The sequence below is a fragment of the Ranitomeya imitator genome, chromosome 3 (assembly GCF_032444005.1).
Source record: "Ranitomeya imitator isolate aRanImi1 chromosome 3, aRanImi1.pri, whole genome shotgun sequence".
Taxonomy (NCBI): domain Eukaryota; kingdom Metazoa; phylum Chordata; class Amphibia; order Anura; family Dendrobatidae; genus Ranitomeya; species Ranitomeya imitator.
This window is the reverse complement of record NC_091284.1, coordinates 575,544,365-575,564,645: the sequence shown is the minus strand read 5'-3', so window position 1 is coordinate 575,564,645 and position 20,281 is coordinate 575,544,365. Positions and strand designations below refer to the sequence as shown.

General features: G+C 42.9%; 1 protein-coding gene across 2 annotated transcripts in view; it reads left to right on the top strand.

Moving 5' to 3' along the window:
- NALCN (sodium leak channel, non-selective) overlaps nt 1-20,281 on the top strand; it is a 1,007,092-nt gene that overhangs the window by 808,223 nt on the left and 178,588 nt on the right. For both annotated transcript variants that reach the window (XM_069757980.1, XM_069757979.1), the window contains exon 18: nt 15,128-15,201. In XM_069757980.1, coding sequence (XP_069614081.1) covers nt 15,128-15,201 — 74 coding nt within the window. The remainder of the gene's footprint in view (nt 1-15,127; nt 15,202-20,281) is intronic.

The following is a 20,281-nucleotide window of genomic DNA, read 5'->3' as shown; positions in this document are numbered from 1 at the left end:
AAGGAGGCACTTGAAGAAAATGGGATGCATGGTAGAGTGGCCAGAAGAAAGCCATTACTGTGCAAATGCCACAAAGTATCTCACCTTCAAACACCATTCGTACTGTAAAGCATGCAGGTGAATCGCTGATGTTTGAGGGATGTGTGAGATACAAAGGCATAGGAAACTTGGTCAAAGTTGAAGGAAAGATGAATGTGCAGTGCCCTGGGGGGGACTAAATGTTATAGGTGCCAGAGCCAGCCAATAATAAAGAAATTAGGAATATTACATGTGGCGTTGTGGCGTGCTAGCCCTGTGTCCCTCACAATGAGCCCTTACAGCCTCTTAGTGTGTGTGCGCACTTTCAAGGATGAATGCTGACAAGGGTATTAACGTAATCAAAAGGGAGTCTTTACTCTATTCACTTCAAATACATAGTCCATAGCGATAGACTTGTCTTTCATACAAGCTTGAAATTTTAGGTTGCAAGAGAGATGGTCACCATGACGTTTAAGATGGAATCTTCCCAGTTAATGGCTTAAATAATGTGATCGGCTGACTACCAGGTATATAACGGGTTACTATCTAAACTGACAAAGCCCTTCAGTTATATTACTTCCAAGGATGGACCTACACAGTTTGGTTCACTCTGGAAATAGTGTTCACTGCTTACTCACGATTAAGCCCTGATACACTTCCCTGTCGCAGGGCGTACAGTAGAAGATGCAGTAGACCATGAGGCACTCACGCTGGCAGTACCATTAAAGGCATGGAGTATAGCAGAAGAGCCCTTGTACAGCTTTATCTCTTCTGTCTCTATGAAGATTGAAATTTAAGATGTCCTCCTGGCATAGGCTGTGGCAGTTTCCTGGCCGAATAAAAAATTAAGGGAAGCAGGACCTAGGCTAAAGGCAGAGGAGCCTAGGAAGTAGACCTCTCCTCACATCGCTCAGGCTGCTTTTTTTCTCCTTCACTCCTTACAGGAAGAAGAGGAACTCCTCCCCGACTCTTCCCTCGGCAGCTTCTAGATGCTTCCGTAGGAAGCTTTATCTCTGCTGTCTCTATGAAGATTGAAATTTAAGATGTCTTCCTGGCGTAGGCTGTGGCAGTTTCCTGGACGATTGAAGATTAAGGGAAACGGGACCTAGGCTAAAGGCAAAGCAGCCTAGGAAGTAGACCTCTCCTCACGTCGCTCAGGCTGTTTTTTTTCTCCTTCGCTCCTTACAGGAAGAAGAGGAACTCCTCCCTGAATCTTCCCTCTGCAGCTTCTAGAGGCTTCCACAGGAAACCGGACTGAGAGTGTCATATGACCAAAACTCTTGCACCTTTACACTTTGGGCAGTAGATGGCAGTATAGGACAATTTATCAAATAAACCACATAACAGGTCATAGGTTTTTGGTAACTACCCAACAACTATATTTTGCAACAGATAGGAGGAGGTACTGGGACAGTACAAATGCAGCACATTACCAGCAAATACTCGAGGCAAATTTGCAATCATCAGCCCAGAAGCTGCACATGGGACGTATTTGGATGTTCCAACATGACAACGATCCAAAACACAAGGTTGAGTCGACCTGTTATAGGCTACAGCAGAACAAAGTGAAGGTTCTGGAGTGTCCATCTCAGTCTCCTGACCTCAATTGTTATGATCCGGTGACCGTGGAGCTGCATGAGAACTTTCACTGGAGAAAGTGGCCACTATACTGACCCCAAACCTGAACTTAACACCACGTCACAGCCGGAGGACTAAATACCCCTAAAGATGGAAATCGGAATACTGTCTTGCCTCAGAGAAAATCCCCAAAGGATAGACAGCCCCCCCACAAATATTGGCGGTGAGTCGGAGAGGAAAAAACATACACAGGCAGAAAAATCAGGATTTAGCACAGGAGGCCACTCTAGCTAGATAGGACAGGATAGGACAGAGTTCTGTGCGGTCAGTATTAAAACCCTTCAAAAAATCCACAGCAGAATATACAAAAAACTTCCTACATCTAACTAAAGATGTAGGAGCGTATATCTGCAACTCCAGTGAAACCAACCAGACTGAGAAAAACACAGACACAGTCTAATCTGGACAAAAGAAAAACAAACGAACAGCACTGAAAACAAGCACACTGCATGTGTGCCACAGGAAAAGAAACAGACACTTATCTTTGCTGAACTGGCAGATAAGCAGGAGAGGCCAGGCAGAGATCCAACACTTCCAGAGAAACATTGACAACTGGCAAGGGCTAAAGGATCCTGCACACCTAAATATCCCAGTCAGAATTGTAATTATCCGATACACCTGGCCAGGACTGCGAGTCAGAGACAACTGTATTCCCACCAACAACCACTGGAGGGAACCCAAGAGCAGAATTCACAACACTCAATATCATTGAGCCACTCTGGGGAGATCTCAAGTGTGCAGTTCATGCTAGACAGCCCAGGAATTTACAGGAACTGGAAGCTTTTTGCCAAGAAGAGTGGGCAGCTTTACCATCTGAGAAAAGAACTTCAACCTCAACTACCACAAAAGTTGTCATTAATGTTAGAGGGGGCAATACAAGGTATTAAGAAATGGGTAAGTGAACTTCTGATCAGGGTCATTTGGATGTTTTTTGTTGTCATTATGATCTAAAAAAAGAAAACACAGTAGTTTGACAATAAATGGCTTCACCCAACCACTAACCATGAGTGGAGAAAACATTTTCGTGTTATTATCATTCATATTCTCTAAAAAAAAAGGCCAAGAAAGCAAAAATTCTGCCGGGTATGTAAACTTTTGCGCACAACTGTAACTTACCTATATGTCCTATTCTGTAACTAAACTATATGAAATATTCAGTTTAGACTAGTATAAAAACCAACAAATATGTAAGTTGCATTTACATGAAATGACAAAAGAAAAATACTATAAATATACTGTAGGGAAAAAAAAACACAAGAAAAAAAATACTTGCCTATACCTCGTTATTACAGAATCAAGTGATGCCAATTTTAAAGGTGTATTACAGAGTTAGGAAACGTTGGTATCTCTCTGGGATCTCTTGGACTCCTGCCGAGAATGTTAATCTGAGACATAGAGGCCCTACTGTTGCTTTTCCCTGTACAGCAATGCTCTAATTTTGGGGCTATAAACTGTAACTGACATTTTAGGTGAACTTAGTGTAAAACATGTCTGTATCTGCGGTTTCTCTATCATACTTGGCCTCCACTCTCTATAAATTTCTATAGGCTGCAATTGTAATCTGATTCCTCAGTGAGCTGATAGAGTGTCTTCACTGAAGACATTTTTTAGCAGTGAATTTAGGGTATGTGCACACGTTGCGGATTCTCTGCGGATCCGCAGTGTTTTTTGAGGTGCAGAAACGCTTGACGTTTGATGGAGCAGCTTAGTATACATTGTTTGCAAAAAACGTATCAACCAAATACCCTGTTTTTTACATATTTTTACTAACACTTGCGGATTACTGTGATTTTTTTTAAACTGAGTGTCTTTGGTTCTACTATGCCATTTTGTGTCTTCAAGTTTCTTGGTGGTGTGTGAACATGTTCCTACAGTACAGACTTGTTCACTGTGCAAGTAGCCCATCTGTTCCTGTTTCCAAAATTCGCCACTGGTAGTTTCTGCTTCAAAAACTAAGTGGGTACAGTCTATGGGTATCTGTATTACTGCTGATTCTCTATAGAGTAGAAAGCTATATGTGCCACTAATTTTGGTGCAGATCTGCCTGCTTTCCTGCATGCAAATAAGTAACATAATGTTTCTTTAAGAAACAGATTTTTTTCGGTGGCAGCATCAAAAATTTGTATGTTGCAAATTAAGTGATTCAGATTATTTTTGGATTTGACATGAATTTTTAGCACAATATATTTTTGACAAAATCTCAGCAAAATCCAACGTGAATTAGGCCTAAAGTGAATTACCCAATAGTTGCTTGGCACAAACATCCTAATAATCCTTTCTGCTATGTGACTAGAGTGCTGTATTGTGCATACGTTAAGAATTCAGGGCCAATAACGCAAGTATTCTGCTGACATTTTTCTACAGTTGACATAGAAGATGGTTAACGTTAAGTCCCATAATCCACAGGAACACATTTGGAGAATGCTGAGCAGCTTGTCCTGCTTCCTGTTGATAACAAGCATTGCCAGATGGTTCTATCAGTGTTTTGATAATCAAAGTATATCCTTCGGGGGCTTCATCATAAAATGTAACACAGTCATTCTGGTGATTGTGGGATATATCTTGATTATTATTGATAGCTTCTTTCCAAACACTTTATATTTAGAAATATTTTTTTATTGCCGGCAAAGCACAAAATTGAATCATTTTAATTAGGTTATTGTATGGCGGATTTGAATCACACTGATTGTGAATACTAAAGCATAATACATGCACCGTCAAGCCGCTTGTGACCTCAATCAATCTTCCCACTCATTTTTGTGATACAAAGGTAAAGTCCTGCTAAATGATGACAGGGTAACCATGGCTTTGAAAGTTCAGTATGCAATTAGTGAAACATTGATAACAGATTTAATACCCATGGCCTTTCAATTATACAGAGCCTGGTTATAACTAAGTCTTCAGAGTCTATCTCGCTGGTTAACAGCCGAGATTAGTGCTATAGAAAAATCCAAACTATCAATGTCATCCATAAAGATGTTTGATTTTCTTAGTCATTTAGAGAGGTCAATCTAATGTTGATCCATAAATGTTGCAGAAGAGAAAATCATTGTTACCGTGCTGATAGGCCTGGTAACATATACATAATGACAGGGTCATTTCAACACTTTGGTAAACCCACTGTAAATACAGTAGTTCACAAGTAGTGCCAGTTATAATGGACCATTAATAGCAGATACCATGTTCAATCACTTGGTAAAGCTGTCAGATCTATGGTGGATATAAACATCAGATAACTACAGACAGGTCTGATGAATAGCGTAGTCATAAGTTGGGAATATAGATTATATAGAGTTTAGATAAATTGCAAATTGACAAATTAAACTACATCCGGACCCAAAGAATACAGAGAAGTGCAATAAATATCACATAAAGCGTTCACATAAAAAAAGTGTATACAGAGGGTACGGAAAGTATTCAGGCCGCTTTAAATTTTTCACTCTTTGTTTCATTGCAGCCATTTGGCAAATTCAAAAAACTTTATTTTTTTTCCATTAATGTACAGTCTGCACCCCATCTTGACTGAAAAAAACAGAAATGTTGATTTTTTTTGCATATTTATTAAAAAAGAAAAACTGAATTATCACATGGTCATAAGTATTCAGACCTTTGCTCAGACACTCATATTTAAGTCACATGCTATACATTTTCTTGTGATCCTCCTTGAGATGGTTCTACTCCTTCATTGGAGTCCAGCTGTGTTTAATTAAACTGATAGGACTTGATTTGGATAGGCACGCACCTGTCTACATAAGACCTCACAGCTCACAGTGCATGTCAGACCAAATAGGAATCATGTGGTCAAAGGAGCTGGCCAAGGAGCTCATAGACAGAATTGTGGCAAGGCACAGATTTGGCCAAGGTTACAACAGAATTTCTGCAGTACTCAAGGTTCCTAAGAGCACAGTGGTCTCCATAATCCTTAAATGGATGATGTTTGGGACCACCAGAAGTCTTCCTAGACCTGGCCGTCCAGCCAAACTGAGTAATCGTGGGAGAAGAGCCTTAGCTGCAGGGACAGGACGACGGGTTGCCACTTAAGGAAACATGAATGCAGCCAAGTATAGATATATCCTGGATGAAAACCTCTTCCAGAATGCTCTGGACCTCAAACTTGGCCGAAGATCCACCTTCCAACAAGACAATGACCCTAAGCACACAGCTAAAATAACAAAGGAGTTGCTTCAGAACAACTCTGTGACCATTCTTGACTGGCCCAGCCAGAGCCCTGACCTAAACCCAACTGAGCATCTCTAGAGAGACCTGAAAATGGCTGTCCACCAATGTTCACCATCCAACCTGATGGAACTGGAGAGGATCTGCAAGGAAGAATGGCAGAGGATCCCCAAATCCAGGTGTGAAAAGTTGTTGCATCATTCCCAGGATCCAAGAAGTATCGTTTCTCTTTGCGGAGAGTGACATGAGAAGCATGTCGAGGTGAGGAGACTAAAAGCCGCAATGCTCCTCTGGGAAATATGCAAATTGTCTCTTCAGAGAGGAAGAGGACTAGAACTCTAGTGCCACCTATTGGAAGTAGCAATCCTAACAGTCAATGTCGACTCTTTAATGAGCCTTGTCACATGACTTAGGATAATAGCCAAACAAGAATCTCAATTTGCAGACACTGTGTTTCGGGGTACTGCCCCTCGTCAGTGCAAAGTGGAGATCTGGTTTGGCTGATTGAGAGGCATCTGACCGGGATCCAAGAAGTATCGTTTCTCCTTGCGGAGAGTGACATGATAAGCATGTTGAGGGTAGCCCGCCTGTGAAACTAACTACACCGCCTGTGAATCTCTGTGACAAAGACCGCTGTGTCGGTCGAAACGCGTTGCCTACCTCGCATGTGCTATGGTGGTGTCCCAGGAGTTGTTTCTCCATTTTAAAAGTTGGAATAAATTTTCATAATTTTACTGAAGCTGGAACCATTCTCTTTTCGTTTATGGAATCTCTATTTTTACTGCATCTAATCCAGTTAATAGTGTTGGGCCTAGGAGCCTTGTCTGCGCGTCAGCAGAGTAGCCCGCCTGTGAAAATAACTACACTGCCTGTGTATCTCTATTTTTACTGCATCTAATCCAGTTAATAGTGTTGGGCCTAGGAGAAATGTCTGCACGTCAGCAGAGTAGCCCGCCTGTGAAACTAACTACACCGCCTGTGTATCTCAATTTTTACAGCATCTAACCCAGTTAATAGTTTTGGGCCTAGTACCACAGTTTGGCCACTCAGTTCTGCTTGGTTTTCATCCATCGGTTGTTGTGCCAACAACTACAGATACAGAGTTACCAATTAGTTAAGCACTAAACTGAGTGGCAAAAGGCCTGCTGCTGGTGGAAAGGGGAATAGGCGTGTTGGAAAGGGAAAAAAAGGTTGTGTCCGTTGGGTAGGTGGTAAAGCAACAGTAACATCTGCAGAAGAAAGACCATCTTCCAGCCAAAGTAAGATGTCTACTTCTTTTCGTGGACAATCTGATATGATCCCTTTCTTACGACCATCGCTACAAGCATCACCAAAAATTCCAGATGCGGCACAAAAACAGCAGGTGCTTGAACGGATATCAAGTGCTCGTTCAAGTGGGCTCTCCTCCATGTCAACTTCAACATTACAACTACTCCAGTCCTCAGAGTTGTCACCCCAATCGCACTTGCTTCCTCACAGCTCCCAATTCTCCAGCCACCCATCTGAGCATGGGGTAACACACATGGTTGAGTCTGTAGAGTTGTTAACGCATACTATAGCCTGGGAATCAGAGGTCTGCTCCAGAGCTTCAGTGAATCCAGAAGAGGAAATGTTCTGCACTGATGCCCAGAATCTTCGTGAGTCAGATCCAGGCCCAGATGAAGAAGGTTCTGAGCATAATGTAGACCCTCGTTCCCAAACTGTAACTCCTGTTGGTGCAGACAATAAGGAAGATGATGATGAGACTGAGATACCTGATTGGAACGAAAACTTCGGTCGGGGCAGGAAGAGGTTGGCTCTGAGGACGACAGGTGTGAGAACACACAGGATGATGATGACAAGGTTGTAGACCCCACTTACTGTCAACCCCCAGTCCGCCAGTCCATGAGGTCAGCAGAGGAGGTGGAGAAGGATGCTAGTGACGAGTCTGACGACGAGGTTACGTTGCGCCTTCCTGGACAGAGACAGAGTACGGGAAGCACATCAACAACTGCATCCTCAACCCCAACTGTGCCTCAGACCAGAAATCGTGGTGGGTCTTCAGGTCGCACGGGCTCTAAGCCTTGCATAGCCTGGGCATTTTTTGACATTGCAAAGGATGACCCAACTCATGTTGTCTGTAAGATTTGTCAACAAAATCTCAGTAGAGGACAAAAAATGACTAGCTTCAGTACTTCATGCATGAACCGTCACATAGATATGAAGCATAAGTTGCAGTGGGAAGCTCACTGTGCTACAATGCGGCCTAATGGGCCGGCTCAACCACCGTCTGCCCCATCAAGTGCATCCGCGTCTTCTTCATCCTCTGTGACTGTGGGGACAGCAGTCGCACATGGTTTTGGACGCAGACCTTACACCATTTTACCCACAACAGCCAGTGTGATTGGCAGGTCGTCAGGTCATTTGCAAGTGAAAGCACCTGCTGTTGCTGAGCGCTCTCTGACATCGACACCACATTTTGATCAAGGCAACATAACATCTCCACCTGCACCTTCCTCACAGACCAGCAGTTTGCCAGGGACACCCTACTCAACTCCATCTAAGCACGGCAGCCAGCCCTCAGTCCCTCAGATGTGGACAAGTAAAAGACCATTTCCTCCTAGCCATGACAAAGCTAAGAGGTTGAATTTCTCCATCTGCAAGCTGTTGGCTACAGAAATGCTGCCTTTCCACCTGGTGGACACAGAGGATTTTCAAGACCTTATGCCCGTCGCAGTGCCCCAGTACCAGGTGCCCAGTCACCACTAGTTCTCAAAGAAAGCTATGTCTGTGCTACACCAACATGTCGCACACAACATCACCACTTCCTTGAGAAACTCTGTGTGTGACAGGGTGCCTTTCACCACAGACACTTGGACGAGTAGACATGGACAGGGGCTTTGCATGTCGGTGACTGGGCACTGGGTAACTACGGCGACATCAGGAGAAGGGGCTGCAGTCCAAGTCTTGCCGTCCCCACGAGTTGTTCGTCGATCCTCTGTATCGAGAAGTTCCTCCACTGCTTCTGCCTCCTCAACCTCCTCTCGGTCCTCCACCTAAAGCCTGTCTGGTAATGCCACACACGTTGTAACTGCGCAGAAGGAATCCTGCACACCTCCTCACTATGCTGTTACCAGGGCTCAACGACTTCAGGCAGTGTTTACATTGAAATGTCTGGGAAATGTGAGTCACACAGCTGAGGAGTTGTGGTCAGCTATGGAGAGCGAGCTCCATCAATGGTTGTCTCCACTCAACCTGCAGCCAGGGAAGGCTGTGTGCGACAATGCTGCAAACCTGGGTGCGGCCCTTCGCCGGGGCAATGTCACACACATGCCTTGTATGGCTCACGTTTTGAACCTAGTTGTACAGCAATTTTTATCCCACTATCCCGGACTAGATGGGCTTCTGCAGAGGGCACGGTCGCTGTGTGCTCACTTCCGCTGTTCGCATCCCGCAGCTCATCGGCTTACAACTCTACAGAAGTCGTTGGGCCTGCCAGTTCACCGGCTGAAATGCGATGTGCCTACATGGTGGAATTCAACTCTGCACATGTTGCAGCGATTGTGGCAGCAACGACGAGCCCTGGTGTAATACGTTATGACGTATAGCCTGGGCCAACGAGATCCAGAGGTGGGGCAAATCATGCTGCAGGAGTGGTCTCAGATCAGGGACCTATGCACCCTTCTGCACAGTTTTGAAATAGCAACGAAGATGTTTAGTGCTGACGATGCCATTATCAGCATGACCATTCCAGTGATTTACATGCTGAAGCACACCTTAAACAGTGTTCGGAGTCAGGTGGTGGAACAAGAGGAGGAGGAGGAGGAATAACAGGAGGAGTCGTAGGCGGTAGGGATAATATCTCCAAGGTCAAGAAGGTTGGCAGCACCAAGGCAGCTGGCATTGGAGGCTGGGGGAGAGGGATTACCAAGGGTGCATGGTAGCAGCCAAACTGTTGAGGAAGGTGCAGGAGGCGAGGAAGAAGTGTAGGACGAACTGGCGCTGGGCATGAAAGACTCATCAGATGAGGGAGACCTTGACCAAATTTCTGTTGTGCGAGGTTTGGGGGGAGAGGGCAGACGAAGGAAGCATAATTCTCACCTTGCCACCACCAAGACAACAAGGACTTGGTCCTCCTGGATGTGCAAGACACATGAGTGCCTTCTTGCTGCACTACCTGCAACATGACCCTCGGATTGTCAGAATCCGAAGTAATGCCGACTACTGGGTTGCCACACTCTTAGATCCCCGGTACAAAAGTAAATTTGGCGAAATAATTCCTGCTATAGAAAGGGATTCACACATGCAGGAGTATCAGCAGAGACTGTTACAGAATCTAACATCTGCTTTTCCACAAAACACCAGTGGTGCACGTAGTGAATCTCTGAGTTCTAACTTTCCAACCGTGGCACTATCGAGTCATCACTCAAACCGTAACAGTAACATCGTATCTGGTGGTAACAGCAATTTTTTCCAATCGTTTCAAGATTTTTTTAGACCATCCTTTGCAAGGCCACAGGAGACAAGAAGTCTGACGCACAGCCAACGCCTAGAGAGGATGGTACAAGAGTATCTCCAAGTTAACATCGATGCCATGACTGTGGAACTGGACCCTTGCTCATTTTGGGCTTCCAATCTTGAAAAATGGCCTGAGCTCGCCACTCATGCCTTGGAGATCTTGTCGTGCCCCGCAGCCAGCGTTCTCTCTGAACATGTGTTCAGCGCTGCTGGTGGTGTGCTAACAGATAAGCGCACGCGGCTGTCCAGTGGCAATGTAGACAGGCTAACGTTCATCAAGATGAACAAATCCTGGATCCGCAAGGACTTTTCTACCCCTGTGTCATCTTGGGGAGACTAAAAGCTTGATGATTTTTGAAAATCACCTTACCAACCGTTTTAAAAAACTCTGGCGAAATTGATGCCACTTAAGTGGTGTCTGTGGCCGAATTTTTGGAAAAAATGGAGACTCTTTATTTAGTCCCCTTGCTATGTTTAACATGACGTTGCCATCGTTAATTCAAGGTGGGTGGGGTCGTCTGCAGAGTTGTTTACTCATACTATGGCCTGGGATTCAGAGGTCTGCTCCAAAGCTTCAGTGTCTGCTAGTCAGCAGAGTAGTCCAGCCACCCACCGCCTGTTTACCTAAGTACTATTTTGTAACGGCATCTAGCGCAGGAAATTCTTTTGGGTCTAGTAGAATTTGGTGCTACTCAGCAAGGTACTTCACCCGTGAAGCAAGCTACACCGCCTGTTGATCTAATTACTAATTTTTAACTGCATCTAGCCCAGGAAATTGTTTTGTACCTAATAGCATTTTGTGGTACTCAGCAGAGTACCCCACCCATGAAGCAACCAGCACCGCGTGTTGATCTAATTACTAATTTTTAACTGCATCTAGCCCAGGAAATCGTTTTGTACCTAATAGCATTTTGTGCTACTCAGCAGAGTACCACACCCATGAAGCAAGCTACGCCGCCTGTTTACCTAAGTACTATTTTTTAACGGCATCTAGCCCAGGAAATCTTTTTGGGCCTAGTAGAATTTAGTGCTACTCAGCAGCGTACCCCACCCATGAAGCAAGCTACACCGCCTGTTTACTTAACTACTATTTTGTAATGGCATCTAGCCCAGGAAATCCTTTTTGGCCTAGTAGAATTTAGAGCTACTCAGCAGCGTACCCCACCCATGAAGCAAGCTATACCGCCTGTTTACCTAAGTACTATTTTGTAACGGCATCTAGCCCAGGAAATCCTTTTGGGCCTAGTAGAATTTTGTGCTACTCAGCAGCGTACCATACCCATGAAGCAAGCTACACCGCCTGTTTACCTAACTACTATTTTGTAATGGCATCTAGCCCAGTAAATCCTTTTGGGCCTAGGAGAATTTAGTGCTACTCAGCAGCGTACCCCACCCATGAAGCAAGCTACACAGCCTGTTTACCTAAGTACTATTTTGTAACGGCATCTAGCCCAGTAAATCCTTTTGGGCCTAATAGAATTTAGTGCTACTCAGCAGCGTACCCCACCCATGAAGCAAGCTACACCGCCTGTTTACCTAAGTACTATTTTTTAACGGCATCTGGCCCAGAAAAGCGTTTTGGGCCTAGTAGCAATTTCTGCTACTCAGCAGAGTACCCCACCCATAAAGCAAGCTACACTGCCTTCTTCTTTTCTCAATCTAACCCCTCGGCTCTGGGGTGTCCACTCTCCCGCTCTCTCCTTCTCACAGGTGGACTACCACGTTTTTTCACACTTTCTTTTGGGCCTAGGCATAAGAAGTCGTCGAGGTAATGGATAATATGTCCCGCCTTACAAATGTCCATGACGACACATTCGAGGAAGCAACTAAACGCCTCAAACAGTGAGCAGGATATGGAGCACCCCATGGGCAAACAGCGATCTATGTAGTATGCTCCTTCACAGAAGCAGCCCAATGGGAGGACACTATTCGGAGGCACAGGTAGTAACCAAAATGCCCCCTCAGTCTGTTTTGGCCATTAGCGTGCCCCTTACCAACTTCTTGACCCGCCTCATTGCCTCATCAAAGGAGGTACAGTACATAGTACTGTACTTGGTTTTGCGTCGATATTGTCGTTTACTGACCTGCCCCTTCAATATGACAAATGGTTGATTAGTCTGAATGTATTGGGTTTATTTTTTGGCACAACTCCCAATGGGGGTACCACTACGTCTTCTAAGGAAAGTGTTTTGAATGGACCCGCCACCATTCTACCTAAAGATATTTCTTTTTTAATTTTTTTTGTCAAGACGTCCGGGTGTTGGTAGAGTGATTTTAGATTTTTACTCCAGCTTTCTTGATTTTAGAAGGGCATGACGTGCCTATATCTGTGTCTCCTCCTCCTTTTACTCCTCCACCTCTTTTCTTTTTGCATAACTATATGTAGTTGTGACTTTTCCATGTGTTTGTTGTGTCTTCTGAGCAGTTTGTCAGCTTTTGGACACCTTTTAAGGTGTTTTCTATGTGTTTTCTATGTGTTTGTATGTGTTTTTGTTTGCCTGCCATTGGTTTTAATGGGGTTCGACAGTGTTCGTCGAACGTTCGATGAACATTCGTCGAACACGTCCCTGTTCGATGAACCGAACCCGAACACTAAGGAGGTGGCTCAACCCTAGTCACATACCATTGGCAAAATGGTAATGTCACGACTCTGTTGTCGAGTGACCCTGGACCAGGGTCTACTACCCTGTCTCTAATGCTAGTGTGCCCTAGCTCGCCCTGTTCCTGTACTTCTGATGGTGAAGACGCCGGGGCCACGTACCTTGCCTTAGCTCCTGAATCTGCCATCAGTCTGTTCCCTTCCCCCACCCAGGGAAGAAGCGAGTAGTAGTGTACCGTAAGACACCAACCAGACTATGGTTATACAAACAGGCATAAAGGAAAATACCAATACAAATATACTCACACAAGCAACAGTGGTAAACACTGGAGAATGGGGTAAAACCAATGTAGGAGAAGGAGGGGAGTTCACACACAAGCAAAACCTAGCAACAGTCTCAGATAAATCCACCATCTCATAACCATGCAGCATGAAGCTAACTTGGGCAATTAGTGCTTGTCAGAGCCCAGAATATGTAGGAGAGGGGAGTTGCCAACAGTGAACAGCTGAGAGCCTTAATGCAGGAATGTTTCCAAGAGCTCTCAACTGAGCTGATTAACTCCTGAACTGCTAAAAGAAGCCTGCACCATTCAATATGAAGTTGAAGTGCTTCTAAACAGTGCAGGAGTAGGAGAAATCATACGCCGTGACTGTACCCCCCTTATACGAGGGACTTCCGGAACCTGAATGTGCCATGTGAAAAGACCAGATCAACCTGGCCACATGGATGTTAGATTCTGTTACCCACATCCTCTTCTTCAATCTTGTTTGGGGGATTTTTATATTTTTTTCCTTGAAAAATTCTTCCAGTTCTGTGAGATCCCCGGGTTATCTTGCTTCCACTGCTATTTTAAGGTCTAGTCACAGATTTGCAATGATGTTCAGATCAGTTGACTGTGAGGGCTATTGTAAAACCTTAAGCTTGCGCCTTTTGAGGTAGTCTATTTGTGATTTTGAAATGTGTTTAGAGATTATTATCCATTTACAGAAGCCATATTATTTTCAACTTCAGCTTTTTTTACAGATAGTGTTATGTAAGCATCAAGAATTTGTTGAAATTTCATTGAATCCTTTCTTTATTTTACCCGTGAAATGTTTCCCGTGCCATTAACTGCAACATAAACCCAAAGCATGATTGATTCATCCCCTCCACAACTATAGATAATGATTGGAGAGATGTTCTTTTCCTGAAATTCTGTGCCCTTTTTTCCAAACACATACCTTTGATCATTGTGGCCAAAGAGTTCTTTTTTAGCATCATCGGTCTACAGGAATTGTTTTCAAAATGCATCAGGCATGCTTAGATTTTCTTTTCCATACTTCTGATGCTGATTTTTAGGAGAGGTTTTCTTCTGATGACTCCAGGAAGGCCATATTTGTGCAGGTTTCTCTGAACAGTAGAACAATGTGCCACAGCTAAATCTTTCTGAAGGTCTTTTGTAGTCAAGCGGACGTTCTGATTGATTTTTCTAACAATCCTGCGAGCAGCTTTCGCTGAAATTTTTCTTGGTCTTCCAGACCTTAATTTGACCTCCACTGTTCCGGTTAGCTGTCATTTCTTAATTTAGTTGCATTTCAAACTGAGGAAAGGGCAATTTGAAAATGCTTTGCTATCTTTTTATAGCCTTTTTATAGCCTTCTCCCCATGGCTTCTGTTTTTTGGCACAAGATAAGAGGAGGCTGGTTTTTATAAAGCTGGGAAATTTGCATCACCTAGCCATAAACCTAACAGGCTAATTAAAGTCTCAAACCTTGGTCAAAGTTATCTGAGCACACAAGTCTCTAGGGGTGCAAAAACTTTAAAACTGTAAAAAATTACTATATGTACAGTATATATATATATATATATATATATATATATATATATATATATATACACACACAAAAAGCAAATGTCTCATCTTCAACTTTAGCCCTTTTAGAGATCAATTCATTTTCAACTTGCTTAATTATTCACAATAACAGTAACTTTGACCAGGGCTGCCCAAACTTATACATGCCACTGTATGCTGTATTTTAAAACTTTTTGTTTGGGATATACTCAAATCTGTCTTCATTCATTTTAGTCTAAGAAATGCAAAATCCAGTAAGTTTATACAGTAAATAAGAATTAGTTTCTCATTTTCATGTTTCTGAATGGATGAAAATAGTTTTTTTGGTTATTTGCACATTCACTTGTTTTGTTGTTTTTTTTTGCAGTTACGTAAGTCCGTTTTTAGCATCAGAGCAAGAAATCTCCTGGAAAAAGAAACGGCAGTAAATAAAATTTTGAGGTAAAAATGACTGAAACCTGCATGAAATGCTGTAATGTTTTCCTACCTTATTTCTTTGTTATCTAAGTATTACACATCATAAAGATGCTTGCATCAGTCTGTTCCTTTATGGCTGTAAATTATAGTTATATAAAGTGTCTTGGGACATTTCTGTACAGTATAATGAAGTGATTGCTACTGTGATATAAGTCCACTTGGTGACATTTACTGGAAACCCTAAGTTTGGGGCTCAGAACCAGCGTCTTTGATGATAGTGAGAAAGTTAATCTTTAAATGTGGCTTCTGCTTGGCTCAGATGTGGCTGGCTGCCTCAGGGCAATGGTAAGCAGCAGTGATAGACCCTTCTCAGTGGGAGATTCGGGAGCTCTGATAGCATTAAACAGACTCACTGATAAGTGGATTTTGATCATTAAGAAGGTACTGAAATTCTAGCTGCATATCTATAAATGTCATAATTTTTTGATATCTAAGTATAGGGGGTGATTTTAAAAGTAAGTATTTCCCAGGTAAGTTTTCTAGTAGGGTAGTATTGCTCTAAGGCCAGATTTCCATATCTCCGGGCTATCAGTATCAGGTATTTTTTTGAGCCTAAAAGTGGCATCCGTTGTCATCCAGCTTTTTCACCAGTTCTACAGCAAAAATGGTCAGCCAACTAGATAAACGCAATGTGTCGCATTTTTCTGTTCTGCTCTGTTGAAGAGCCCAAAGTAAAAACTGATGCACCAGCTGATTATGGACAGTCCCATGGCAAACGATGGGATTAGTTGTTGCATCAGTTTGCATATAGAGTTGCACTGCCTCGAAAAAAAACCTGAATGCTATATGCACAATTTGAGTACAGTTGTGCTCAAAAGTTTACATACCCAAGCAGATTTTTTGCTTTCTTGGCCTCTTTTCAGAGAATATGAATGATAACACCAAAATGATAAGTCATTTATTGTCAAACTACTGTGTTTTCTCTTTTAAACCACAGTGACAACCCAAAACATCCAAATGACCCCGACCAAAAGTTTACATACCCCATTTCTTAATACCGTGTATTGTCCCCAGTAACATTAATGACAGCTTGAAGTCTTTTGTGGTAGTTGTGAGGTTCTTTATTTTCTCAAATGGTAAAGCTGCCCACTCTTCTTGGCAAAAAGCCTCGAGTTCCTGTAAATACCTGAGCTGTCTAGCATGAACTGCGAACTTGAGATTTCCCCACAGTGGTTCAATGATATTGAGGTCAAGAGACTGAGATGGCCATTCAAGAACCTACACTTTGTTCTGCTGTAGCCAATGACAGGTCGACTTCGCCTTGTGTTTTGGATCTTTGTCATGTTGAAACATCCAAGTATGTCCAATGCGCAGCATCCTGGCTGATAAGTGCAAATTTGCCTCCAGTATTTGCAGATAATGTGCTGCATTCATCTTTCCTTCAACTTTGACCAAGTTTCCTGTGCCTTTGTAGCTCACACATCCCCAAAACATCAGCGATCTACTGTGCTTTACAGTAGGAATGGTGTTCCTTTCATCATAGACCTTGTTGACCTCTCTCCAAATGTAACGTTTATGGTTGTGGCCAAAAAGTTCAATTTTGGTCTCAACACTCCAAATTGCCTTGTTTCAGAAGTTATGAGGCTTGTCTCTGTGCTGTTTTGTGTATTATAGTAGCTTGTCTCTGTGCTGTTTTGTGTATTGTAGGTGAGATACTTTGTGGCATTTGCGCAGTAATGGCTTTCTTCTGGCTACTCGACCATGCAGCTCATTTTTCTTCAAGTGCCTCCTTATTGTGCATCTTGAAACAGCCACACCACTAGTTTTCAGAGAGTCCTGTATTTCAGCTGATGTTATTTGTGGGTTTTTCTTTGCATCCCAAACAATTTTCCTGGCAGTTGTGGATGTCAGTTTTGTTGGTCTACCTGACTGTGGTTTTGTTTTTACAGAGCCCCTGATTTTTCATTTTTTAATCACAGTTTGAATGCTGCTGACTGGCATTATCAATTCCTTGGATATCTTTTTATATCCCTTTCTTGTTTTATACTGTTCAACTACCTTTTCCCTTTGATCCGTTGACAATTCTTTTGCTTTCCCCATGACTCACAATCCAGAAACATCAGTGACTGGATGGTAGATGCAAGAGTCTGTCTGGATCCCAGAAAGTCACTCAGCTTTTATGCACACACACTTATTACAAGCAAACAGTTCACAGGTGAGGATGTTACCTTTAGTAGCCATTCAAACCTATTTATGTCAACTTCTGTGCATGTTATCAGGCCAAAATCACCAGGGTATGTAATCTTTTGATAAGGGTCATTTCGATGATTTAAAAAGAGAAAACGCATTAGTTTGACAATAAATGACTTCATCCAACCACTAACCATGAGTGGAGAAAAAGTATTCGTGTTATCATTCATATTCTCTGAAAAAAGGCCAAGAAAGCAAAAATTCTGCCGTTGTACAGTATGTAAACTTTTGAGCACAACTATATGGTGAGTTTTTTACCTTAGTATTTGCAGATCAAAGCCACGCGTGGAGCAGTCGGTGGAAAAGTATAATAGAAACACAACACCACTTTTGCATTTTCTACCCACTCCTGGTTTTGGCTTACAAATATTGAGGTAAAAAACTTACCAAATAATCAACGTGTGCACATTGCCTTGCCAAAGTAATATTATTGGCATGTACTTGAATTCCTTTAGGCTACATTCCCACAATGAGTTTTTGGTGAGCTTTTTATGCTGCATATTTTCAAAAAGTAACTTATTTTACCTAATGGGTGCAGAAATGGTTCAGAAAATCTGCAACATCAAAAATGCACCAAAAGCTCATAGTGTGAACGTAGCCTTATGGTTAAATAGCTATTTCACTGAGACCACATGCACACGTTGAGAATTTGGTGAGTTTTTTTAGCATGATAGCAACACATCACCAATTCTGTATTTTTTACTCACTCTTGGTCTTGGCTTACCAATACTGATCAAATAATGAATATGTGCATGTGGCTTTGCACAGCTTTACATTTTATCACCTTATGGACCAAGTCTCATTTAGCCATAAAGGGGTTGTCCTGTTATAACAAGCTATCACCTGTTAGCAGGATACATGATTACTTGCTGATCGGTGGGTCCCACTGCTGGTACTCGCACTAATCAGCAGATTGGAAAATGTTTATCCTCGACAAGGAACTGTTACATCCATTACAAAATGGTGGAGCAGGTTGAGCGCCTGACTGGTGCCCCCATTCATACTCTATGGAGTTTCCAGAAAAGGCAGAACGCAGTGCTCAGCAGCAGCATAGGGAAAACCTGGAGGCCGGTTTCACATTTGCGGTTGTGTCAGCAGCATTTCTGGCCCATAGATCCGCATGTGTCTTGATTTCATATCTTTTACATTGTGGATGCAGGTACATGCGTTCGCCCACGTTTACTTACGCATGCGTCATTTCGCATTGTGCGGCGTGGCTAACGCACCATGTTGCAATTTTTTGCGGGGTCAAATTTCCACCACCATACGCATTTTTCAGCGTTTTTTTTCCCATCATGCGTAATCTGATGCGGATAAAAAGTGCTGCGTTAGCAGGCGCTTTTGCATGCGGTTGCGGACGCTGCGGACTCAACCGCAAATCTGAAACTAGCCTAGCAGAGATAAAAGTTCCCCGTGCTCCCAATCGCTACAGAAAATGGTGCAATTTTTTTTTTTTAAGAAAGTTTGGAATTTTTTTCACCTAGATAAAAAATAACCTAGACATGTTTAGTGTCTATGCACTCGTAATGACCTGGAGAATCACAATGGCAGGTCAGTTTTAGTATTTAGTGAACCTAGTAAAAAAGCAAAAAACTTTGAATTTTTTTTACCATTTTCCAGTGCAAGATATGTTAAAACCAATGGTGTCATTCAAAAGTACAACTCGTCCCGCAAAAAACAAAACCCTCACATGACCAATTTGACAAAAAAAATAAAAATGTTATGGCTCTGAGAAGAAAGTGAGCAAAAAATGAATATGCAAAACCACACCTCCAAACTTTTGAAGAAGGGAAAGAGGGACAAAGTTTGTGGCGCACATAGCCGATCACACTGTTTCATAAACAATAATTATAAACAAAAAAAAATATGGCCACACAGTGTTCCATACTGTATAATGGCCACACATGATGCTCCATACAGTATAATGGCCACACATAGTGCTCCATACTGTATAATGGACACACAGTGCTCCATACTGTATAATGGCCACACATAGTGCTCCATTCTGTATAATGGCCACACAGTGCTCCATCTATCTATATAATCGTCTAAGGGGTACTTCCATCTGTTTGTCTGTCTGTCTGTTTGTCTGTAATGGAAATCCCGCGTTGCTAATTGGTCGCGGCTGCAGGTCGCGACCAATCAGTGACAGGCTTAGTCCCACCGTGAATTGGCCCCTCCCTACTCTCCTCCAGTCAGTGCCCCCTCCCTACTCCCCTCCAGTCAGCGCCTGTGTGTCGCCCCTTCCTGGACCAACTTTTTACTATAGATGCTGGCTATGCAGCATCAATAGTAAAAAGATATAATGTTAAAAATAATACAAAAAATAAAAAATCATGCTATTCTCACCTTCCGTCTCCTCCGCAGCTTTCCCGCTCCTCGTAATGCTCTTGGCAGCTTCTGTTCCCAGTGATGCATTGCGAAATTACCAAGATGACTTAGTGGTCTCGCAAGACCGCTATGTCATCAAGGGTTATGGCGCTGGATTTAAGCACCGCTTCGCTGATTGGTCGCGGCCGGCCGTGACCAATCAGCGACCATCCCGGACCAACTTTTTACTATTGATGCTGCCTATGCAGCATCAATAGTAAAAGGATATAATGTTAAAAATAATAAAAAATTTAAAAAAATCATGATATCGTCCCCTTCCGGTGTCCGCGGCAGCTTTTCCTGCTCCTCACGATGCTCCGGTCCCACCTTTTCGCTGATTGGCTGCGACCAATCAGCGACATTGGTGCAGGATTTAAACACCACTTCGCTGATTGGTCGCGCCCAGCCAGCAACATTGACAATATACAAGAAAAGGATATGCACACCAAAGGGATCAACCTGGATATTAAACTTTATTATTATG